The 26,844-nt window shown below is 36.4% G+C and overlaps 1 protein-coding gene across 2 annotated transcripts in view; it reads left to right on the top strand.

Annotated features, from left to right (window-relative positions):
* LOC128156863 (discoidin domain-containing receptor 2-like) overlaps positions 1-26,435 on the top strand; it is a 51,906-nt gene extending 25,471 nt beyond the window's left edge. The window contains exons 2-13 of one of the 2 annotated variants that reach the window (XM_052819183.1): positions 4,121-4,226; positions 12,667-12,808; positions 16,447-16,536; positions 17,889-18,036; positions 19,647-20,186; positions 20,314-20,439; positions 20,821-21,243; positions 21,875-22,221; positions 22,460-22,593; positions 22,839-23,036; positions 23,340-23,574; positions 23,823-26,435. In XM_052819183.1, the coding sequence (XP_052675143.1) occupies positions 4,121-4,226; positions 12,667-12,808; positions 16,447-16,536; positions 17,889-18,036; positions 19,647-20,186; positions 20,314-20,439; positions 20,821-21,243; positions 21,875-22,221; positions 22,460-22,593; positions 22,839-23,036; positions 23,340-23,574; positions 23,823-24,155 (2,822 nt within the window). In that variant the 3' untranslated portion in view covers positions 24,156-26,435. The remainder of the gene's footprint in view (positions 1-4,120; positions 4,227-12,666; positions 12,809-16,446; positions 16,537-17,888; positions 18,037-19,646; positions 20,187-20,313; positions 20,440-20,820; positions 21,244-21,874; positions 22,222-22,459; positions 22,594-22,838; positions 23,037-23,339; positions 23,575-23,822) is intronic. The other variant, XM_052819184.1, reaches the window with a different exon arrangement.
* Positions 26,436-26,844: the final 409 nt, after the last annotated feature.

The following is a 26,844-nucleotide window of genomic DNA, read 5'->3' as shown; positions in this document are numbered from 1 at the left end:
ACATGAGTTTGCCAACATCAAACACTTGGTAGATGTGTGGCTAAGCCTCTTATGTTGTTCGCAAGATAGTAAAATTAGGACCTAGATCTGGCAAAGAAATACTGAATCTTTGATTCCTGTCCAACACATTGATGTATTTCAAGGAAAAAATCACCTCAAATCCACCCTTAAGAGCTGATGGAAAACTGTTTTAATTGCTAAAAGTAATCATGGAGCTGTAAATACTGTTTAACAATGCACCCAGCTGTTCTGTTATTCATAATCTTTGACAAGTCACTGTATTTCAATTGTCTGATGTTGAATAAGAGGGGACATGTTAAATGAACTGAAAAATGTGTAATAAATAATTTGAAGAGCACCAATATTGATTGCTAATGGGGAAAAATGGAATAAAATGATTGGTACTGAATCCGTAACATAACACTAGTGTCGGAGTGAAAGAGCCCGTTTCTGTATTTCAACATTAATATAGCTTGGATCTGCTCATAAATCGTGTGTTAGGTGGATGGAACCTTTTAAATAAATGATACAAAGTGTACATTTTGTAGAAATGCATCGTAAAGAAATGTAACATGAAAAGTGGAAAGCCAGTTAATGTCTCCAAACTTGCATAATTCACTATGGGTAATGCACAGAGACCATGCAAACTTCGTGGAAATTGATTTTTCCATGGTATATATTTTGTGGATCAGTTAAAGAAAAAAACAATTACTGGCACTGTGAATTTGTTATTTATCTTGACAGCTTAAAATGAAGTGCAATGCGGTGTTGTTAATTATTGAGCTAGTTTGATACCTGGAGTCATTCTGATTTTTGAAATCAGGTATCGGGTCTTTTAGCGGAAGCATGTTTTAGCTCCCTGCATGAGACTTTGGTTTTCAATTTTTGCTTGACTAATGATAACCAATAGCCTCTGAGAAATGCCGATACATGTAATTGATTGATTATACGCTCATCATTCAATCATGTACAAAAATAAAAAATAAAAAATACAAAAGCAACTGCATGTTTATATCCCACATAAGAGAACTTGTATCAAATATCTAAAATAAATTCAATAATATATTGTCAAATATGATTTACCAATTGTACTCCGAGTATTATTATGAGCAAAAAAATGATACATGTAAAATAGTTTAAGTACAAATAATGGAAAACAAGCATGAAGAGTTAATTGGTTCTGAGAATTAAAGGGTACACACAGAACTAATGGGTCGTTACTCTACAATTTATACCCCTTTGGTTTTCAGCACCATGGCAAAGCTAACTGGCTAAAGACCTCTGTGATCTTTATCAGGGGTATATAAATTTGTCCTCCGCACAGACAGAAATCAAATTTATAGATACCAATCATAGCAAAATAAAGAATTCATTTAGTGGATTTGTATGGCTGCTGTGTTAGCGGCCTGGCATGCAGAGCATTTTGACGGGCCTGATTTACGAGAGCACCTTAGCAGGTTTCTTCTACCTGGAAATCGGAAACCAGTGCGCCCAGAATCCCTGATTTACATGTTTGATTACACCCCATTGGATGGTGCGCTGGAGACATTTGAATAGGACACAAGGGGTGCCTATTTGGCTTTTGAAAGTGGACTAGGTGTCTTGAGTGTTGTAGGGGTTGAAAAGAAAAACCGTTGGTTCGCTATAAAAACCGCAATGAGCAGATCCATCATAGGCTGCCCTCTGATTGGACAGGCAAAAAATGAGCAGTTTTAATACTTTTATTATCCCATTAATTTTCCTGCCAGATTTGACACATACTAAAGCCTGCACTGTTTGTAGATATCATGTGAAAACATCCCAACATGCCTCAGCCTCATGAGACACCCCATTTTCATATTTCCTTCCCTGCATTAGTTATTCTGCATCCTGTGTCTGCTGAACCCATGACGCCCAAACACAAAACTATTGTTGTGAGAGTCACTGTAAAGGCTGACAGAAGACTAGAAAGATTGTTCCTTTGGGGTTAAGTAGGGTTTTCTGACTACCCCAGTCAAACATTTCAAACTTTTCTGGTGGATTTTTGCCTGGCAGTCGGAATTTGAGACTCCCAATTCTAATTTCCTTAACCATCTTTCCATTCCAAAGTATGCCCCAAAGGTGATGAAGAAAATGAATTATATATTGCAGTAAATTCATTTTCTGAAAACAAAATTAATTTCAAAAACAAAGCTTGGACTTGTGGGGATAAAAGCAGATGGATAATCTGTCTTTTATGTTAGTGACATAGAACATCGGGTAATAGTGCATTTAATGTGCACCATGATGTGTATTAATGAGTTTATTTTGTTGTGATGAATGTGTTTTATTACACACTGATCTTATTAACTAATCACTTTTATTCAGTGTGCCTGCTTTCTGCACACCAAACTGATCTGCTTGAATAGAATATAGATTGTGGGCCATTAGTGAGACAGACAGACAGGAACTTTATGTGAAGTTCCATTATTTGATTGTATTGCACTCTGTTACATAACTTTTTGATTTGATCAACTGAGATTGAAACTTTTTATGTTAGCACTATTTCTGATCATATATTTTTTTTTCCATTAGGCGTAATAGCAAAGGGAAACAAAGCATATCAAACTGCAGACATCAACAGAATTATCTCCTCTTGTTTTCCCCTTAAGGCCTCCCTCGCGATTTCTCTCAGCTCGTAGGAGATCGCACTTGTAGGGACTGTTTTTTTAAGTCACTTCATCATAATTATAGAGCTCTCCTACCTCTGTTTTAATGATATCCAAACAATTCTAAGGATTTATCAATTGATTTCCACAATGAACACAGTGTAGCATGTTCTGTTATCTTGGAGGCCACTGCCCAATTTGTTTGATTATCATTTTTTTATGGTTTATTTAGTTGCTGAATTCCACAGCAAACAGAGATGAAACGATTTTGTATTGGTTCTACAACTGATTACCAATAAAGAGACACATTGAATATGTTTAATTACGGATTTGACGTGTTCTCTTGTTTAAAGAATAACCCCACTATTTCCATGTATCTAAATAGCCCCTCTCTCAGGTGGTTTAAAAGTTCAGACATCCAGTGCAGCACTTGGGGATATTTTTGATGTTGAAGTGGTAATGAATTTCATTCATAAGGAGCAGCTTATCACACTGTCTGAAGTAATTTTGACTCCCTGCGATCAGACAGGGAGACAAGGATGCCCTGTATCTCCCCCATCATTCAGGGGGATCGGACAGACCCAGTACAACTTTTGGCATCTGCATGTATAGTTGATTGGTTGATAAGACTAAGATAGACCAACTGTAAGTGTCAGATTGGATTCTGATTGGCTGCAGATCTGATAAGGTGTATTTCAGGTGTTTAAATGCTGCAGGTTGGTGATAACTTCCATCATTTTGTCATAGTTGATTTGAACAAAGACATAAAAGTATCACTTAGCTAGTGCTAAGAATTATAATGCTTGAAAATATTCTATTTTTTCACAAGGATGTTCATAATAGGGCATAATTTTCCCCATTCATCTCATCAGAAACTTACTTAAGAGTTTGCTTTTTAAGACTTTCCTGTAGAGCAAAGTTTAAATGGCTCTCCATATGCTTAAAAGACAATGCACTTGCAAATAGATAGACCAAAGATATGATGCATGTATGGGGGATGTTATATCAGAATGTTATATCAACAAAGGAAAATAAAACTCCTGCATGTATCGCTTATATCTCTGACTTCATAAACATGCATATCCTCAGAATAAACATAATTCATAAGTGGAACACTTTTAGGTAAATATTTATATTCATCTCCCTTGGTGTGATGATAAATTCAGGCTAGAGTAAACCATATGAAAAACTAATAACTTCTGTGGCCTTTGTAGGATAGGTCAAGCTTAAACAACGTGTAGGCCTTGAGAAACACATCAACAGAATATGTAAAATGAATGCATTGCCATGTCAACAAACCTCTTCTAAATGCAGAAGGGAAATCTATGGCTGCTGGATCTGTACCAAAATAAAAAAAATAAATATATATAGCTAGATTAAAGATATTGAGCAGTTCTTTCTTGCTGTGTATGAAATATGATATTCATTTTTATAGCATAAAACAGAGGTAGGAAATTTGAGATATGCTATAATGTGTTTGTGTTGTTTTTCAGGACAATGTCAGACTGCCCTGGGTATGGAGAGTGGGGCTATCCCTGATGATGCGATCACCGCCAGCTCCTCCTACAAAGAAGGCTCAGTGGGACCCGAGAGTGCAAGGTCAGTTGTTAAATTAATGCATGTAATACATGTAATAGTCTGTGTAAGGTTACATGTAGATAATGAGTTTGGATGTATAACCAAGGAGGACTGGGAATTCCTTGCAAGGATAGATATCTGATGTTGATCACATGTTGAGTTCATTAGCAGGACTGGAAAGTCTTCACAAAAATACAGGTCTTAAAAATTTCTCATAAGTCCAGTAGAATAAAAAAAATGTCAATGTTTTAAGGGCTCTCTCTTGTACCTCTATTAGAATTCATTAACAGAATTATCTCTATATATAGTATTGATTACATGTGGCATGTAATCAGATTATTGCATACTTAACGACTGTAATATTAAAAATGATCATGGCAATATCTACAGGGACTAATGGCGATCTATCAGATGATTGTGTAGATGACTGATGACTGCTAGCGTAGCTGTTGTCACACTACAGCGATCTCCCCTGGAACCTCCGGAATTTCTCCAATGATTGTCAAATTGCATCTGCACATGTCACAGTTATTTTTTGTTTGCATCAGTTTTTCTAGTTATCCAATATACCACTGAAGGCAGGTGGGAATTGAAACATGTAAATGGAGATAGATTGCGACATTTCATTGTATTTCCCACAAGACTATTACATTTTTCCCTGTGTGTTGGATAATGATGAACCATTTAGTATTTCAGAGCTTCTCTACAATACATCATGTCAGGGAAAATGTTTGCAAAGCATCTCGGTTGTCATCTTGTTTATAACACCAAAGTCTCAAGCTGATGATATTGATTTTTATGGAAAATGCAGGGAGACATAATTTGCATTTCAAAACTCGGAATTTGAGAGAACAAGCCTAGAGGAAATGTAAAAGCAGACTTCAACATAAAAGTAAAAGTTGGAAAATCCTTTTAGCAATTACTTTTGATCATGCCTTGCTCAATCTCTGCATTAAAATGTCCTATTTACCCCAATTTAGGTCATGCATATGGTTACTTTCGTTAGATTGTTCAAAGGGAAAAACTCTACACTCCATCAAAAGAATTTTTCTATGGTAATGATGTTGCTTAAAGAACAGGTTGATAACGATTGACTAGAAATCAGATGTAACTCGCTCATAATGCCTGGATGTAACATGTACTATGTCAGTTATAAAGTCGGCAGAAAGTCTCATAATGGCAAGGTGATGTATGGAGGCTTCAATGCTACATGATGTTTTTATCCATGATAATTCAAGCCTGGTCTTTGATGCTTCGCACCTGAAACATTTCCCCAATTGATTTTTCTCCTAGTCTCTCGCTAGTTTATCCATAAAAGGAAACATTTATTGCAAGGGGAAAGAATCAGTGTTCCATGACGCACAGAATTAAATGATGAAACTATATTGCGAAAAAAGTGTTAATTGTTTAGATGGGCCCGCTAAAAAAGTGTGCGTTGACATGCAGTCAGGGGAAATTCAATTATCCCTGTTCTCTTCTCTCTCTCTCTCAGAACGACCACCGCTTTCCTTAGGGAGCACTGCCTTTTTACTCAGAAAACAAAGACACTGCATGGAATTTTTTTTTTATTGTCAACTGCAGATGGATTGGATGATTCACCATTTTCTTGACTTGGAATGAAGGAACCATCTTAGAAAACAAATTTTGGAGTCATGAAAGCTCCACCCCAAAAAAATCTTTGTGTATTTTTTCTGGAATAAAACAAATATGAGTCATATAGCTAACCCACAAGTATGATATTACTTATTTCAAAAAATGCCTCATCTAAATTGTAAATGATTGAAGTTCTCTGAAAGCCTCCTCAATAATAGGGGAACAGATATGGATACATGCTTAGCATGCCTAGAAAATCTGACACAATATAGGAGACTATGCCTTGTCATAAAACATACAGAGTTCAATATGAATTCAGCATCTGCGACTGTGTCGTTGACTAATGAGGCATCACTCTGCTTTTTGTGTGGGATTTTTCTACTTTCTACTCATTATTGTCAGGAGGATAAAAAAGAATGGGTGCACCATGTGTGTGATTTGCACATCTGTTCACTAGACCAGGATAGTTGGAGGGATTATGTTAATATTATAGTTCTACATCTATATGTTTTATGTGTATTTATTACAGAGGGGTATTTTATTCCAGTGCTGACTGATGCTTGCATGGTTAAATTTAAAGGCGGGGAAATTATGTTCTAGATGAAATAGATTTATATCCAGATTAATTTTCTGTTAAAACCACAATCCAATAAATCAAGAATTACTCTAATATAAGGCATGCAATCTAGTGAAACTTCAACCCTGCTAAAATCAGGAAAACTGATTCATCATACGCAGCTATATGTGTTGTTTTGAAGTTATTTTTTAGTCACGGATGTTACGCATGCAAAAAAGAAAGTCGATCTTAAAAACTGGAGGTGTATAAAGATTATCATCAACTTTTTGGCTGCATATTATGAAATTATGATCCCCTGAACATAGGATTTGATCAAAGAATTTTGAACAATTCTAGAGATACAAACTTGAGCATGGCTGCATAATAATTACCTCTTTATTGTTGGCCAAAAAGTAACAGGATCCGCGAATTGACGTTGGTTTGATCGTACAAATCTATGTTTGATGTTTTAGATCTTGGATTAAAAAAAATTCTTAATAAGAACAGGTAGTGAACGACTGCACTGAACAGATTGCAGGTTCCTGTTTGTATTTCACTTAAGGCCAGGATTGTATTTCACAGCGGAAAGTTGGTAAAAAACAAGCTACAAAGAACATGCATCTTAATTAGTCACTTTCAAGAAAATGATGAAGTTTAATGACTATAAAGCAGAGGGTCTCCAAACATTTGCGAAAATTAAATAAGATAAAACGTAATGTATTATCCTAGATAATAAATGTCTGCCTGATACACGTGTAGAAAATTAATTCTGGATGGGCTTAGCACAGCAAGCATGATCAAATTACTAAAAATATCATTTCAAAAGACCATCTTTGTGTAAAGTGACAGCATCGGGTTATGTAAAATATCCTCATTGATAACTCGCTAACATCAAAGTACATTAGTGGAGATGGAGCTGAGATATGAGTAGCATGTTTATTGGTCTATCTGGAGACTATACGGCTTCTTCCCTGACCCCCTGAACCGCTCTCTCTACATCACCCTCCTCTCCTTATCCCTCCATCTCCTCCCGAGCAGATCTTCCCCTGTGTGTGTGTAATAGGATCAAAATACGGTTTCATGTTGACAGTTTTATTCTCTGTGATAGTAAAAGTAAAAAACATTGTAAATAAATTTTACAGATAAATTGTGTGGGTCCTCATGCTTGGAATATTTTCAAGAAGTGTTAAAATATTTTCTTGTAACAATACGACTGTATTTAAGTTTTTTGTCCAAAAGTTTTTGGGCAGAAGATGAAGAATTCAAATGTATTGTGATTTTGTTCTGTTTAATCTTTTAATAATAAAACCTATTCTCTTTGATGCTCATAATGGGGTTTAAAAATGCTTTGATTGTTCTTGATCATGCAGTTCATGAGAAAAAGCAATAAATTATTGGCCTATTCCACAAAAAAAGTTTGAATAATTAATGAAATTAGGCAAAATCCAGAGTAAAACATTTATTTGGTTGCCATGATGCTTGCAAAAGTCGCCAATTCGTTTGAGGTCTTGCCGACATTTATTGTTTAAATCAAGGGAAAAATTTTCATTAATAACTTTTTTTGTAACTTTTGAGACAGAATTGTTCAGTTGATGGATACAGAAAGTACAAACATTAATAAAGTATGGTAATTAGCAAAAAAGTCACCCTAGAATTTGAGAAATGATTAAGACTGCTTTTGATCTGAGACCGAAATTAACAGAGGTTCACAGAGTAAAGAAAACAGCAGAATGTGCAAGTTCAGGCAGGTAAAGCAGAACATCTTTGTAATTAGAACTGCTTGAAATTGATACACAGAAAATTGATTTTTTTTGTTTATCATTGTAAAAAATGGGGGAAAATAGTTTTGTGTAATGGAATTCTTTGCATGAAGGCAAATGGCTGTTAGGGTGCCTAGCAACGCTTCACTCTGTCATTATGTAACTTCTAATGATCATTAAGAATTGAACAGCATCTTCTTTTTTGACTCATTAGCTGATGAGGTCTTATGGAGGGAAACCAATTCTGATGTAATATCTAAGGTGATATACATGCAATCATTAGAAGCAGCCAGACTCCTCTCTTGTTATTGCTTTCTTGTAATAAAGCTTATCACGCCATAGGCACTGAGGACCATCAAGGTGTCATTTTATTTCGGTTGGAACCTCTCCTTTAATAAGTCTGCAGTTGTCGAGCCTGCGTCCATTTCTACACCAATCAGTGGCCAGTCTGATTGATGATGGATTAAGGCACTGTCAGCAAAAGTGGACTGAGGCACAGAAATCAAATTAGGGATCTGCAGACCTTGCTTCTCAGCTAGGAAATTGAATTGGACACAGAAGATATAAGTAAAAAAAATTTCCAGACCCCTGCATTAACAGAGTTTGCTGTGTATGGAGTGATGTACAAGTGTTCTCTGTTGAGAATTGTGGCAGACTGCAGAATCTGATGATTTCTCCCAGTACCTGAGTCATCAAACTCTATTAATAACAAACAAAGAGAATAATTTACTTTTTAAACATTAATTCTATGTACTCTATTTTTTTTATCCTTACATGACGAAAAATTCCGATGGCCAATCTGATTTGGTGTCTCACTGTCTCAACACATATTATATACAGTAGATATAAAAACGGGTCATTTAGAACACAATGAGTTCCAGGTGTTCCTTATAACAAACAAGGAAGAACCCGGCTAGAGATGCTGATATTGGTTGATCAAAGGTTGTCATGGGTTCATCAGAGATGCTAATCGGGACTAGTGCAGGGATCTTGACATGTCTTAGGATTGCCTTGATCCTTGCTGACTGGCTCATGCCTGTCATCAGACGAGTCCTTCACAGAGTGAGAGTTCAGAAATGTATACTGTTACATGGAAAGTACAGACCTCTGTCTGGCCATCATCTGTCTTCTTACACTGATTTAGATTTATCTCTCTGTACTTAGATCTTTGTTCATGTGACTTCTTCTTCATCTGAGTTCGTAAAAGTCCTGCCATTTTACTGTAGAAAAGTAAAGTTTTTTACAGAAAAAAAAGGAAAAGGTTTGACTATTAAACCAGTAAGCATGAGAACTTGGAATTTCTTCTTCTGGATCTCTATAGATAACCTCAAGGCATTTTAATTTACTTCAGTAGCATAAATTGACATCAGTAGAAATGTCAACCTGTATAATACATTGCATTTGTGGTATGAGGTCTTCCCTTGTGTGGTATTTTATGTAATAAGAACTTCAGTCTTGCACCAGGAAGATGGGATTTCAATCCTTTCATATATAATTCAGAGGCAGGCACATTCTGAATCGAATAAGAATTACTAAAGACAGCTTCAAAGAGACTTTTAATTATAGTAATCCCTGCAGCAGAAAACCCAATTAAGTCTGGTAACCTTGATTTGAGGAAAATGCAAAGAAACCTGAGCTTATCCCCTCCCTAGAAATCCTGTTAATGACCAGTGTCCAACTTGACAGGAAAATTATGAAAATTTCCAGTTTTCTTTGATTATTCCAGATGTAACCATTTCCCTTGAGGATTTTCAGATTATGCAGTAATTAGAAAATATGACTTGACAAGGCAGGGTACAGAACCGTGACCCCAGCTGACCTTGTTGGGATACAGTTGGGCTGGCACTGGCTGCCCTCACTTTATAGCATCCACAGCTGCTTCATGATCTGCCATGCTTAACAATGGCACAGCTAGCTCAAGGCACATCCTTTGCTTTCTGACAAACACTTTATGGCCCTTTTTGTTGCTTTGTAATGAAAAGTAAGCTCATTTTTTATGTTATGTATGTTTTTATATTAATACTTTAAAGTGTGCAATAAAAAGGGAGGATTGATTTTTTGTGTGATAGCTTGTCTATCGATACAAATCGGCTGTCATCTGTGTATTTACTAGATATTTGATCATGACAGCTTTGGTTGAACAGAGACTATTTCTAGTGTTTGTTTTGCTAATACCCTGTAGACCTGAATGGTTTATTAATGTGTTTCGGTCCTGTGCTAACTGTCTTTATAGAATCTGTTTTCATGGAAACAAGATACATGTATAATGGTTTTGTCTCTTTATGTCACCCGTAGCTGAACTCCAATCAGGTAGATAATGAAAATCGATCTCCAACAGTCTTCAGGACAGAATTTCCATCTAATCTGCTGAAATGGGATTATCTCCCTTGTGGAAAAGCTGTGATGTTTTATGATTTTTTTATCCACTGCAAATGGATGGTGTTTCCCTGCTTTCTAGCTTGAAGTTTAGTACCAGTACTTGATTTAACCAGCAGCACCTTTCCTGGTCCCTCTCCTATTGTAGACCACTATAGATGTAGATGGTTTGATCCCTGAGGTGGGCTGTAGTCCCCCATTACTGTAAACCAGCCGCCTGTCTGTCGCCAGAAGCTGTTAAGTGAAGTGCTGCAGCGATTTGTGTGTTACGGGATGCGATGCGGACTGAGTGATAGATGGTGGTAATTACCTGTAGATGCTCCGTCCCCTATGGACAGACAAGCAGAGATCCAGTGGTATATTGAGTAATGGATGAGTCTGGGACTGTGAGTAAAAGTCACATGATGGATCAGTTTCTCTAGAAATTGGTCAACACCCAGCCATTGGTGATAGAGGTTGGCGTGATGGCTAAGGGAAATTTCATGTGATATTTCTATACAGCCCATTTAACACATGATCAGGGAATGTGAGACAGATTAGAAAGTCAGCTACATTTAATTTCCTCCTGGTTGTTTATACAGTCCAAATGAATGGCTGCACGAATAGAGTTGAGGATACAGACTTTCGTAGGTTTCTTGTCTTTGCCTTTGTTGAGGTTTGAAGTAGGCTGGGTAATATCATCTCATTTTAAAAAGGGTACAAATTGCTGTGTGGATTTGATAGTTTACAATATTGGTATATTTATAAGGGCCATTTGGTGCTTGGAGACAGAGTGTAGGTTGTTGGGTTAGAAGAAGCGTGTGAGTTGATAAACAAAACATAGCCCAGATGGCTGCCACAATGTCTTTATGAACATCAAGTTAAGAAATTAGAGGGAAATTGAGGTAAAAATTTATCAATTTTCTGCCTTACAGGGGATTTATTGTGTATTAATTCCAGAAGATGGAGTCGGGGAAGCCCTGAAATCTCTCTTAATGCCAGTGAAGTCATCACTGAATTATATCGTTATTTTTCAATCAACTCAAATCGCCTTTCTTCTGGCACATGGCACCATTTCTTGTTTACTTTCCAATAAATGTAGATTTATAACAGCTCTGGAATTAGTATTTCATTAACTGGAACTCAGGATGGATCAGGTGCCTCATCCACGGATCTGGTTCTTTTAACCTCAAGGATTGTGCGTTTTGGATGTTGACTTTGGGACATCTAGTTCTTAACAAAACGCAGTGACTATTGAGAGAGAATAAAAGAGTAAACTTCCCACTCCGAGGCCCCTCCTGTTTCTCATCACACCAAGCTTTGTATTGCCTCAGACTCATCAAACTGCACAGAATTCCTGTCTTGACTTCTTTCTCTTTGAGAGCTTTAATTGATATTCAGCAGTTGGTAATTGGTCTGTCAAGTATAGTTAACACAGTTCCTGCGAAAACTGTTTCTCTTTCCCTCCCTCCTTTATGTTTTCCAAGAAAGACCATAAATTATATCAGATATGAAAATAGATTGATTTAAGTGAAAACCCATGTCTGCATGTATCACGCCTTTGATATAAAGCCATTCTGAAGGACTCATTTTAATAGAATTTTTTCTATAAGTTGCCAAATTTTTAAACAGTATAGATATTTTTTGTGTAAAATATTCTTTTCTACAGATATTATGAGTTTTTTTATGTCACACTGAGTGGAGAGTTGATTTTTGAGGAAATATTTTTCGTGATACATTGATTTGCTTACATTTCTGCCATGAGTAAATGGGAGGGGTGGCATTATGGCCTCATTTTAGATTTAAAGTAAGATTTAAAAAAAAAAGTTATAGAAACATGTAAGCAGTGAAGATTTGCTTATGCATGAATTTTGCATGAATATTAAATGATATGTAATTCTGATTCTAGTGTACCATTTTATTAGGTTATTTATCAGATAACTTGCATTGAATTTATTACCGGTAATTATGGTTTATGTCACAATGAGTCACAAGAGAGAATTAATCCTCTTATTTTATTATTATCAAAAAACAAAAAACTTCATATTTACCCATTAAGTTAACCTGCTTTGGAACTTTCATTATCTACATGTATTATTTCAAAGAATTATTTATGATCAGTGTTGTTTCTTTTTAAACATTAAAACATTAACTGACGACAGATCCATGAACTTAGAACAATTTTTTTCCCTTGCAGAATACGAAAGGAGTGGCAGGGCGGAGCGTGGTGCCCCAAAAATATCCTGAATAAGAATTCCTACGAATATCTCCAGATCGATCTGTACAAACTGATGGTCATCACCAAGGTGGAAACACAGGGGCGCTTCGGAAACGGCCTGGTAGGTTTCACCCCATGGAGAGATCTCCAGTAATTTTAGTGAAGTTGATGTGTTTTATCAAGAAAGTGTGAAGGATAGGTATATTTTTGGAGCTTTTGAACATTCCATCATTAATCTCTTCACTTTTGGCACATAGTTGCAGTAACGAACAGGCTGTCTATTATTGAAAAAGAAAACAAGGTGCGATTTTGAAATATTTGTTTTTAGAAAGGAAAAAAGTTCAAATGCAATTCAAACTTCTAAATCATCTTTTCAGTGAGTGTCTAGAAATAGAGATTCTTCTTGTATACATTTCACCTTTAAGACTGACATCTGTCAATTCGGTCTTAGCCTCAGTCTAAAGGAGAGCATCCTTAATTTCATTATTCTGATTCCTAGTCCATCTCAGGGACTCGTAACCCAATAATGTTGGCATTCAAGAAGGAAAACCTCCAAACTTCCCCAGTGAAAGCCAACTTCTCAGGAGTTAATTAAATCTTGAAGCTTTTTTCATCACTATTGATTTTTGTTTAATGATGGAGATTTTGTGAAGCTTCTATTCTGTCAATGTGAGATCAAAAGAACTTTATTAAATGGTAGAACTGATTGGTACTAAAAGCAACTGGGAATACTTCTAATTCATTTGATACCAGTGGTCACAAACCCTGTAACTGGGCAGGATCAATAATGACATTCTCCCATCTTCAATAGAAAAAATCAAGATTTAGGGTCTTTTAATGATTAATACAGTGTAAAAAAGAATTAACAATAAAGTGCAAAGTTGTTATTCAGTACTTTTGAAAAATATCACCAGACATTGAAATTAGTATCTTGGTCATAAAAATAAAGTTCAACCAGGTGATAAGAACTTGCATCTATTTAGTATCAGTGGGGAACAAGTAATGCAAGTTTTATCTATTGCTTTAATTACTGTCGTCTTAAAACTGTCTCCACTGTGCAATGAATAAATACAATAAACTCTGAAAAAGGAGACAGGACCAGATTAGAGAGTGGCAAAGAGTAGAGGGAATCTAGTTTGACAGGTAGAAGGAGTCAGAAATTAATGCTTTGTCAGTAACGTTGACACGAGGGAGTGAGTCGTCCTGGGTAGGTATATAACGTTACACAGTTAAATTTAACATGGTATTTACGGCAGGCTAGATTACAGGACAGGTACCCACATAAACCATGCTAGTGCCACTTCACTCTTCTTAACCCTGATTCACGAAGGCAATTCCACCCTCATTCAAGATTTTGGCAAAGATATAAATTTTCTTGTCACCAAATAAGGAACTGCAATGCAGAAGTCCCCTTGCAAAAATCTTGACCTCGCCTCTTGTTGATGAACACTGTATAAGAATTTTCCAATTTTCTTCAGAATGAGCTGTAGGTGGAGGATAAGATACAAAGCAGACGTTGTTTTTCATGGCTACAGGGTAATATGGCTGGACTCTCCCTTGTTCTGTAGTCAACAGCGGATACAGCGCGTGTCAGAAATTCCCTCCGTATCGCTGGTCCTTATCACTTTCTGTGTTTCCCATCCCCCCAAAAGATTAGCCTTAATTTTGGCTGTTGTTTTTCTTTGATAAGTTTATAATGGATCTCCCCTTCTGCCCCGGCCACTGGTCAGGTTAGAGTAAGATACTGCAGGGGAGGCAACTCTTGATAAAACTGATTTAACTCAGACATAAGGGCAATATTTGGGTTTTTGGTCATATATTTGGGATATAAATGGTTGCCATAATCATTATGTACTCATTTTGCAATGTCTGCATCAATTTTATCTTAATTTATTTCATGATTAAAAAATCAGTGTTGAATTTATTTCATTGTTAAAAAATCAGTGTTGAATTTATTTCATTGTTAAAAAATCAGTGTACCAGTAATATTAGGGGGAGTCATATCTGTATAAGTTCCACTTGAATATATGGTATAAAGGAATGCTTTATTTTTTAAATGTACAGTGTATAGTCCCAAGATTGACCAAATGCTAGCAACCAAATCAAGAAGAAGACTTGTAATTGGAAATTGATCTGATGGATCATCCATGTATCTTGTCAGGGATGATTTTCTGATACAGTTGTTATCTAAAGCTGAGTAGAGTTTCCCCGATTAATTCTGTAAGCATTGTACTGTAGCCCAGCTCATTTTGATTCTACTTACAAACTCTGTAGACAGGTCATCTTTATAAATAAAACTGATGACTCTTCTCCCTTGTTTGGTGCCCCAGGAAAATGGTGGATCAGAAGCTTGTTTTATTGGAAAGTTTTAATGCTACAATGGGTCCGTCCTATGGAATCTCATCAGAAAATTCATTAGATTAGATTTTTGCTTGGATCTGCGAGTCGACACGATGATTCCGTGTGATCTCTCGCATGTAGCTGGCTGAATTCCTGGGTTTTTTGTATCCGCCTCTGTTAGAAAGCAGAAGGAGCCAAAGTCCTACAAGGCTTTCAAATCTGTGAAAGAAATCATAGAGCCCTGAGAGACAGATTCATTATTTTTCAATATTTTTTTTGCCAAGTTCAACCTTCGGTCATAAACAACTCACAATGGCTTCATAAAGAGGCAGATATATTTTTCATAATGAAGTAACCATACACCCAAGGCTCATATTGATGAAATGTTTGCTTATGAAAAGTCCTTCTAATCTATTGTTCATTAGTAAGAGAATGCAGCACACTTTATTGTAACTCAAAGGACTGAAAAACATGAATAATGGCTGCCATAAAATATGCATTTTAATCTGTTAGTTACTGAGCCAAGTTCATAAAGACTGAACTGGAGATTCTCAGAAAGGGGATGTGCATGTGGATTTAATGGTCCGCTTCATAAAGTTTGATTCATGAGGACATTTTATGACTGCTCGTCAGTCTCTCTGAAGATAACCCATCTCATCCGGTGACCTGCAACTTTATGCTCAAATATTGATCACTTTTAAAAAACCCACACATTTCTATATGTGACCCTTTAATTGATCATCAACTTCTTTGGGACTGAAGGATGATTCATTGAGATCTAGATAGTATATCTTTGCACCCTCTAATCAGGGCTGTACTACCACGGTACCCATCTTATTATAGAACTGCTGGTTTATTGGGAGGACTTGACGTGGTGATGAGAGGCGTACCATGTCATTTGGAATCAGTCCCAGACTGGGTCAGAATAGTTTTATGTTGGGCAGGAATTCACTAATTCTATTATATAATGTTTTACGACCTTCCCGTCTTATAATTTGTAAGGTGGCTGCTAGCAAAATTCTGCCTGACTTGTTCCCAATTTTCTTGGCCATAAATTTGTCTCTGCAATTTGGTTAAGGTTTCTATTACAAGCCTGTGTAAGCATCCTGAACAAATTCTTCTGATTTAGAGAAGTATACGATAGATTGATAAATATACATACTCTACATTGTAGACAGGATTCTGTTCTCCCACTGGAGAATTATGTATTGGCACCATTTTTATTGCTCTGTCAACATGTTAATTGTAACATTTGAGATAACTCAAATTAAGTTATTAGAAAGCAAGAAATAAAAACAGGAAAAGATAATTATTGCAAGAAAGTCAGGGCCAAATTGCTTTTCCTGGAAAACTCAAACTGGTAACAATATTGCCCGATATATTGACTGTAACTTTTAATTATGTTTCTTTATCCAACAGGGACAAGAGTTCACAGAAAAGTTCCTTTTGGAATATCAGCGAGAAGATGACGGGGAATGGATAAGGTTCAGAAATCGTCAGGCAGCTGAGGTAGGTGCTCAGAAGACGTGGATTTATATATACTGTTATTGTGGGCTACCCAAATGACTGTTAGCAGACTGGGGCATTTGTAACCTGTGGTATTATGAATTAAAACTGCTGGGAATATGATTCTCCTCTAGGAATCTAGAACTGGAAATGGCAAAATGTCCTGTGGGGTTTTGATCAGAGAAAGTGAAAATTGCACTGGGTTTTTTGGGGGTGAGTTGTTGTTGAAGATGATTAAGCATGTTTTCATTGATAGGGGGTATAGAGGAGTGCTTATTGTCTCTACGCCTAACCATCAGGGAAACGGTGTGGGTAAAACATATGTTCCCATCAGGTATCCTAAAACATGGCCATCAAATACTCAAACAAGAGTTGATAACTGAAGAATCACCAACATCTTTGGTTAGAAAGAAAGCTAAGACATATATTCCCTGCAGAGTTATCCAGCAACATTAAAAAATTACAAACTTTATCAGGAAATGAATCTCTTTTGCAGATCCCATTAATTTTTGTTGGATTATTTATGTTGTGACTTAATCTTGTTGTTTCTTGGTTCATCTAACAATACTTGGGTCTTCTATCCAAAATCAGACTTGTCTGATGAAGTGATACTTTTGCCTGAGAGAGAATTTCATGTTAGAGGAAAGAGAGATTTTGAAGATGGCATTATCAGGAAAAGCATCAGCAATGAAATATTCAAGCAAAAAGTTTTGCTTATTAGCAATTGATAAATCAGTATTGCATTTCTGAAACGAATGTGAAGTTAGATAAGAACGGATCATGGTGATTCTTTGTGCAATTTTATGTCTCTGTGCTCTTTCAAAATTAAAGCCCCCAGAAGCGCTCTTTGTGAGAGGGATAGGAGAGATGCTGATTTGGAAAAGGTCATGTCGATTTTCACACATCTGTCCCGTTATCCAATCTGCTACTGTTATACATCATATATCAAGCAACATGATCTGCATTCTAAATCTTTCGAAACAAAATACAGTTTCTACATTATTTTTTCCTTTTTACTTCTATACTCAGGTCCAATTTTATTTTCTGTTGATGATAGTGAAACATAGAATGTTAAAAGAGATAAAGAGGTCATAAATTAGGTATAATAAAATACAATGTTCCGAATGCACCCAAAGATAAGACAGAGGGATTCATTAAATGTGTACTGATCATCTGCTGTTTGTATACGCTTGAATAGAAAAAGAACAAGAACCTGGGTTTTACAGAAGGGTTGCATTTGAATTATTTATGTCTTCTCTTTGATTCATTAACTATATATACACTGCATATTGCAGGTGAAGGCCTGAGCAAGTAGAATCTTTTAAGTTTTAAATTTAATCGCCTTTGTTTTGCAGCACTTCTCAGCCAACTACAACACCCACACTGCTGAGATGAACGAAGTTTCTCCTCCGATCATTGCCAAGAGGGTGCGCTTCATTCCCTACACTGAAACTCCACGCACCGTTTGCATGAGGGTAGAACTCTACGGCTGTACATGGAATGGTTAGTATGCCTCCTCAGAGGACATTACACTTTAAAGATATGGGAAACAAAGGACTGAAAAAATTTGAGCTTTGTGGAACTGCAAAACAAGGTCATTGGTAATCTCTGGAGCTTCTCAAGTCTCTGGAATTATCAGTAATTACCGTCTTTTATGTGAATTTCTAGAGTCTTTGACTTCATGACATTTGACCAACAACCAAATAAATCCACAAAATATTCTTTGTATAAAGCCAAGTTCAATGTTTTCTGGGGGAAAGCTGCTTTCGTTTACCTCTCAGGAAAACTTGAAATTCTCACAAACAAATGTTGTTTCAGACTAACATCAGTGCCAATCATTGAATCTCCATTTTGACAAACGTACATCTGATTCAGATTCTTTAAAAGTTTGAGCGCTTTGGCTGTCTCTTTTTGCGATGTTATCGTACCTGGGTTAATTAGCCCTTAGTATTTCAGAAGTCAATGGTCAGCGGCTATGTCGAGCATGAAGACATTTTTAGAAGGTGTACATGCTAAATTGTGTATATGCTTATATATATCACAAATTGAATCATAATAACCTCCTGCAGTGATGAAGGGGATGGAAGCTATTCTGCCAGAATCCATTGTGTGAAGAGGTTTAAACAAATGGCTTGCTACATTTGTAATAGAGAGGGTGTGTGAGAATTATGTTGGTGATAATGGCTTAAGATTACAGACCTCATGGTTGCTTTTCCCCTCTAAATAATACAAGGTTTGAAATATTTCTACTTACGGAGCACCTGTCAACCTGGTTGAGATTTCTTAGTTTGTGCCTTGAATTATTGTCAGTTTTTCCTTTTTAGTAGGTATTAATGACCAGAGATGATTTATCTGAGTTGATTATCTATTCTGGCGTATTTTTCCCTGCATTCTCTAATCACTGTCATATCCTGAGACTTTATTTGTTATCCTATCCCAAAATGAACAGATAAAAAGTGATGAAAGAAAAATAAATGATGAATTGGCAGCCACCGTCAATTCAAGTAATCTGTGATTTGAATTTTTATCAACAAAAATAGTCTCTTAATTGGCCAGAATTTCCTAAGTGTTGTTGTAAACACTACATCTACCTTTGGGGCAATGAATCTTGCCTCCAATTTTTTGTCTGACAAAAAAATTTACAAAGTAAATAAAGAACCTCTCTGTAATAATTCACTACATACTTGATAGTTGTTCTACGCTTTTTGGGATCCTTTTATCAGATGTCAACCATCTTTCTTCTTGTTTGTTGATTTAAGTCCTTTGTAATCTTTCTATTCTACATTTATTGGAAACATCTCTGATAATGTTTTGGCAACATTTCTTTCTCTGATAAAGAAGTGTTTAGTTATGTAAATTTTGTATGCTGATCGAATTTTCTCTTTTTTGAGTCTATTTCTGCTTCAAACTGTATCAAGAAAGATAACTCCGATTTTAAAATAAAACTGCATTGATGACCTGATGTCATTATTAATACTTTATTTATTTCTTTGTTATTTTCTTCTCCTAATGCATGCTTGTATTTTACTATGTTCATTTTGTAATTTATCTGTCTCTACAACTTGCAATGTTGTATCAGAATGCCAATAAATTAACTGTCATTATCGTTACAGATGGCGTTTTATCTTACTCAATGCCTCAAGGGGATAGAAGAGGAAAACACAGTTCAGATGAGTTAGCTTTCTTAGACTTTACTTATGATGGAATCATCAAGGAAGATCACTTGTACAATGGCATTGGTCAACTCATGGACGGAGAGGAAGGACAGGCCAATTTCCGCTCCGACCTTCAGGCAAGGGGAATTAAGGGATACGAATGGGTCGGATGGAAGACGGAGAACCCTGACGATAACATCCCTGTGCAAATCGTCTTCAAATTTGATGATGTGCGCAACTTCACTCTCCTGAACATACATGCTAACAATTTTTATGACAAAGATGTCAGTGTCTTCAGCATGGCTCATGTCTACTTCAGTGTGTCAGGAATATACTATCAGCCAAACTACATTGATCATAAGTTTGAGAGGGATTCGTGGATGGAGTATGCTCGTACTGTCCCCATTCCTCTCGAAAACCGAGTTGGGAAGTATGTCAAAGTAGAGCTTTTCTTTGACAGGAAATGGATGCTCATTAGTGAAGTCTCATTCAAGTCAGGTACACATTTAGTCATTTGAAATTATTTTGGCCATATTGGGTTTATTTTTTGGTTTTCGCTTAAAAGGAGTTTCTGTACTCTCTGAGAACTTCAAGAATTACATTTTGAATTTTTTTCTGGTTTCAGAGGTAACAAAAGCCAATGTGACGATGGAGCTTCCTCCGCTCACCCCTGCAGTACACACAACCAAAGCTCCGACCATTGGAGAACGATTGCCTGTAGATAGGAATATCAATATTCAGATTGGTCAAGGTAATACAAACCATTGAATCTTAATCCATTGCATTATGGATTTTATTAGAGTGTGAAATAATCTGTTTTTGTTGAAAGCCTGGATTTGCTAAAATTAATTAAAACTGATTAATTGCATTAATCACTATACACGGTAAATGCCAGTTATCAAGGAAGGATAAACCAAGCAGCATAACTCAAATAAATTCTAGTAACCAATTTCATTTTCAAACGCGATTACTCTAAATAAATAAGTCTGAGTTCTAAAAGCTCAATAAGGTGATGGAGTAAATATTGCGCGTGCATTTAAATTGAGGTTTCAGCATGTTTCATTTGCTAATGATAGATATCAATATTAGTTAGAATTGACAGTGTAAGGTATATTTTCTGTCATGCTTTCAGATTCACAACAGCATGTAGAGGATCGGTCTGTTCAAACAAAAGAAGCCACAACCGAGAATGACATGATTGGGATCATTGTGGGTACACTCTCCGCTCTCATTGTCACCCTTCTCGTGGTTGCTGTCATCGTCATCATTCTGATCCGCCACAAACGCAGCAAACAGAACAACAACCGCCACTGCCTCAAACCGGTCGAACGCCACATCGCTCTCAACATGAACGGCATGCGAAACATGCAGAACGGCAAGGTCTCAAACGGCAACATGTACAACAGCGTGGCTCAGGAGGAGATGGAGTCAGACCGAGAGCTGTGTAATGGAGGGGAGAAATTATGTAAGAGCCCATCGTATAGTGAGCCCCAGGACTCTCTGGTCGGGGGGCGGGACCTGCCAGACTTACCGGGGTGTGCGGCAGGGAACTCGGGTACCTTCACAGTGGCATGCCTCTCTGTAGCCTGTGTACATATGTACTCCTTAGCTGTACTATCCCGGGGTTGTGGGTCATTGCTTGTTACGTGAATGATATATCTAGGATCTACATACTGATTTGTATTTATATCTATTCAACTTTATTTTCTCAGAGGTTATATTAACTAACAATAATTTCAGGACTTTTAACATGTATATAGAGTTTGAACCTTTGTAACACTCCCATATATTCAGATTGATGTAATTTATCTTGATTTTTGTATAATTCTCTCCAGTGGAGTTCAATACATGTACCAGAATTTTTTTCTAGTAAAGTTTATCTAAGAATAATAACTCTATAATTGACAAGTAGATCGGTTATTGTTTGAGGTAACAAGCTATGGTGTAGGTAGCATGCACATGATGCTGTGAATTCCTCTGCAGTAATGCTTAAGTTCCAAGAGTCCAGCATTTGCTTGTTTTATATGGCTGCCATTGTAGATTCCCTATTTGTAAAGATTCAATGTCATTGAATACATGTAAACTGATTATGGAGGTTTTGAAAAAATATTTCTATGAAAATTACTAAAATTCTTAAAACATGGCAAAAATTATAACCTTAAATAAACTTTGTTAACTTTTTGCAGATTCCAGAGACTATGCTGTTCCAGATGTCACCAAGTCGGCTCTGATAGTCGCCCTACCCCCACACACCCAGACCCCCATTAGAGTGTCCCCTGCTAACAACGGAACGCCGATCATGATGAATAACTGTCTCACGGAGAAGCCCCCCACATACGATGCTCTGTATGCAGCGGCGGACATCGTACACGTGAATGTCCCTAACATTCCGAACCTCCAGGGAGTCAGTGGAAACAATGTGTATGCTGTTCCAAATGCGGAACTTCTACTCACACTGGAACATGCCGTGGTGCAGTTTCCTCGGGAAAACCTACAGTTTGTTGACGTATTAGGAGAGGGTCAATTCGGAGAGGTAAGAAATATGAAAGATTGGAAATTTTTAAATATTGTGGGCAGTCAATGACAGAACATCTCTACACTAATGAACAATGATTTTGCATGGACTTGGGGAAGATTGAATTTCATTGCAAAGGTCTACAGTGTCATGAAATTGGAATTCTTGTGCAGTGTAGGAAAGAACATCAATCAAAAATATTTTTTGCTTTGTGCAATTTGCTTGTTAGTATTGAGTGAACTGTTTGGTTCTGTAGGTACACCTTTGTGAGGCAGTGAATGTGGATGGGTACATCAGCGATGACTACTTCATGAACAGAGCCAGCACACACACTCCCAAAGTCTTGGTGGCAGTCAAGATGTTACGACGGAATGCCGATGATAGAGCAAGGTACGTGTGTCATCCCAGTCAGTCTCAATAAGTCTGTCTGATATCTTTATAAATCCATCAGTTTGACAGGATGTCTTTATCATCTCTCTTGTCATCCCAATGTTTATATTTTCCTCTCAGATTTTTCTGGCCAGCATCTTGCAACATTTGATATTCAATTTTAAAATGTTTTACCATAAACTAAAAGGAAATTGAAATTTGATTATTTCCCTGTGGTAAACATTTTATTTAAAATTATTTTTCAGGGCTGACTTCAGTAAGGAAATCAAGATAATGTCCCAGCTGAAGGACCCGAACATCGTGCGTGTGCTTGGGGTGTGTACACGGGAGGAGCCCCTGTGTATGATTGTGGAGTACATGAAATACGGGGACCTGAACCAGTTTCTGTTGGACCACGTCCCAGAGAGTCCTGTTGCTATGGCCACCAATGCCAAAACTCTCAGGTCAGAACCCTTAGCCTTCAGAGTTAGTAAATCTAAATAATGTTTTAACAGTGGAACTTCTTGTTCACCAAAGAAATTATTGGAACACCCTATGATGGAGACATTTATGATGTCACTATTCCTGCAAAGATAACACCCAGTCAATGTTTTATCCAGCAAAAATATATGTGTCAATAGTACTGATGATAAAATTTTATTTAACTTTATGAATTTAATTCTTTAATTGTGGTTAACGGTACCGGTGATTATTTACTAAATTTAATGAATAATACACATATCAATACCTTTTGTGTCTTTTTTCAGTTATGGCTGTCTGGTTTACATGGCTTCCCAGATTGCATCAGGAATGAAATACTTGGAGTCGTTAAATATGGTACACCGTGATCTTGCCACTAGGAACTGTTTGGTCGGGACAAACTACACAATAAAGATATCGGACTTTGGGATGAGTCGAAGTCTGTACAGCGCGGACTACTACCGGATAGAGGGGCGGGCTGTTCTACCAATCAGATGGATGGCCTGGGAAAGCATCTTACTGGTAAGTAAACTAATGGCAAGGAAAATAATCTTTTTCTTAGAATTTTTTTTATACATTTGAAAGCCATATATAGACAAAATTAAGTCATTTTGTGGAAATCTTTTACAAGTTAATGAAGTTATGACTATTGAATTCAATACTATGATATGGATTTATAGAGTAATGATAAATGAGTTTTGTGTAAACATGTACATATATTTTATATTTAAAAAAAGAAATAAACAAAAATGTCTTACTTATAATTTCAGGGGAAATTCACCACAAAGTCTGATGTCTGGTCATTTGCTGTGACACTGTGGGAGATTCTGACATTCGCCAAGGACCAACCGTTTGACACTCTGACAGACGAACAAGTGATAGAGAATGCTGGACATTATTATCGCAACGACAACAAGGAGGTGTACCTCTCCCTACCTCCCAACTGTCCCAAGGAAATCTACGACCTGATGGTCGAGTGTTGGAACAGAAACGAGGCGTGTCGACCCACATTCCGCGAAGTCCACATGTTCCTTCAGAGGAAGAACATGGGGTACAACCCAAAGGATGAAAAGATGAACCAAATTAAGGTCCCGATATGCTGACTATATAGCAATTACAGACAATTACAATGAGCTGTGGTTCTGGAGAGATCGCCTCAATGTTCAGCAGTCTCTCATTTTAAATGTGTGCTTAAACTGTTCTAAGTGCTAAACTTGTGATGTGTTGGATAGAGGGACAAAATGTCCCATCACGTTGAATGCTAGTCATGATTTATTCATTTTATAATGAAACGTAAAAATGATGCTGGTGAACTGGACTCCATATTATCTTGGTGGGGTTGTTTGAATGTGGACTCTGAGCAGCGATTGGCTGCCCATGCTAAGAAAATGTAACAAAAACTATATCAGACAACAGGTGCTACCAGAACGTTGTGACATGTTGCCATAGAAACTGAGTGAGGATTTACTCACTAACTTGAACATTCTTTGAATGAAATCCTTTAGTTAATGGACATAAATGTATTTTGTGATTTTCTTCTATCTTTTTTTTTTTATTACAATCATCAACAAATTCAACAATCTGATTATGTGCAATGACTATTAATTTAGAATGATTTTGTTATATGAGATTTTTCATGTGATTTTACATTTTCATTATGTTTCATTTTATCAGTGTAGATTTCATTGGGTGTACCACGAGTATATTCAGTCTCTCGCTTGTGCTGTGTATTGTTGTAATGACGATGCCAGCCATTGACCTCTAGACTGGGATAAAGTACACTAGTATTTGACCCCATCATGTCTACCAGATGTAATTGTATCTTCCATTCAATACAGTTGATATTAATGATTGCATCATAAAAAATGCTCTTTTTGTAATTTTTTGTACACTATGATTTTGAGTAATCAAATTGCCCTACCGTACAAGGTCCAAGACGACTTGCTCTGTTACTGACCATCATGTTTTCACTGACTGGATAGAGAGACTTTGTCAGTGTTGCCATGGATTCTGAAGGAGATTGTTATGGATCTGTGATGGTGTTCTTGTTAAAAACAACTGGAAGTTCTACTGACTACTTTTTCTACAATTTTTCCACATTTCATGTTGTATATTCTCATCATGAACTTGTCATGACCCCTGTTCAATATTTTTCAGTTCCAATAATGAATTAGAACTGCTTTAGGAATTACCTGGTGAAAGCTTTAAGTAACCTTATAAATCAATGTTTCAGAAATTACGTTAATTTTGCATTCATACATTCTATATAGCTGGCGTGATAAAAATGTTGAATTTCATAGAGTTTAAGAAAAACAACTGTTTCATCCGTTTATAATATGCTCGTGTGATGGGGAATTATCCCCCTTGGCATTTGCCAGTTATTTCCCTTTTCATTGGCTAAATACTATATAGTTATCCCTTGCCATCAGTATTTTATAGTTCACAAAATTTTTCTACGCAAAAAGCATTACTCATTTTTATAATGTTGTTAAAATTAGATATATAGTATCATATATAATTTCTGACAATCGTCGCAGCTTTCACACATCTGCTTACTATGACACAGCTAAAATGTTTCTTATGTCACAATTTTATTTCCTTCAAAACTCTTTTCAATGACGTTTTTAAAATCAACATATCCGACATGTTGAACGAAATATCTTGCAGAGATTCGATCTTGGTTGTGATTTAAATTGCCCCCCTTATTAGTGATGTTGTCATTAGAACCTAAAATCAACCTTTGTGGGGCTTTATTTTTATATGGCTACTGTTGTTGTCCGTGTGTTCTTGTGTGGGTGTGACAGGAGAGGAAAACCTCGCTCTGTCTCTCTCCCTCATGTGCTATAGTCATGAATGTCAATTTCATTTTTCTAGATTTTCTTGAATTTTAAAGCTCAGAAGATGACAGTTAATTTTAATTACAAGTTGCCGACTCGTATATGGAACCAGGCATTTTGAATGATTTTAGATATTTAATCCTTGAAGCATTTTGCGTTGCATTGCATATTAAAGTCATGTATTTTGTAGTCGCTTTTTCACACCCTAAAGCGAATGGTGCTGTAATCTAATTTATCTAATGCTTCAATGGTACCTTTGTTTTTGTTATTTATATTTTATCTTTTTCTTATGTATACCTGTATGTGGTGTAAATATGAACTGTTTGTATTTTGTTTAGGCAGGATACAGACAGGGCACCAGATTTTAAAGAGTGACCAGTTTAATTTTTAACATGACTGCCCTAATTTGGTCGCTAATGCATTTCATTTTGTCATTCCATTCGGAGCTGTCGTCATTGTTATTCAAACTTTATGTGCGATGTACATGAATGCATTTGTTAAAGAAGTAGTTTGTATTGTATGTAAATAAAACTACAAAAAACGAAACCATTTTTCTTTTATTTTGAACAGCCCCATTTTTACATCATATTGCAAGTTATACAAGTTAGCGTGTCAATGTAATTTTTAGTTGAAAACAATTTTGAAAAATTAACCTTGCAAATATAACTCAGACTCCTAATAAGTCCTTGTGTGATATTGTACGACCAGTCAATAGTCCAGGGACTGAATCGTACATTATATGGTTAACGCTGGGATCAAAGATTGGACTCGTAATATAAAATGCATCGGCGTTTTCGCATAGAAGAAGTTCTTGTGTATGAAAAATATCGGATATGTGTTAAATCAAACAAAAAAATCTCTTGAATATAAGTAAAAACCTCTGGAAAACTCAGCATCTAAGGAAATTTTAATTATACACTTATGGACTGTTTTTAAAGAAATTAAAACACTTCAT

This window comes from Crassostrea angulata, chromosome 7 (genome assembly GCF_025612915.1).
Source record: "Crassostrea angulata isolate pt1a10 chromosome 7, ASM2561291v2, whole genome shotgun sequence".
NCBI lineage: Eukaryota > Metazoa > Mollusca > Bivalvia > Ostreida > Ostreidae > Magallana > Magallana angulata.
Note: the sequence above shows the minus strand (reverse complement) of the source record. Positions and strands in the feature narration are given on the sequence as shown.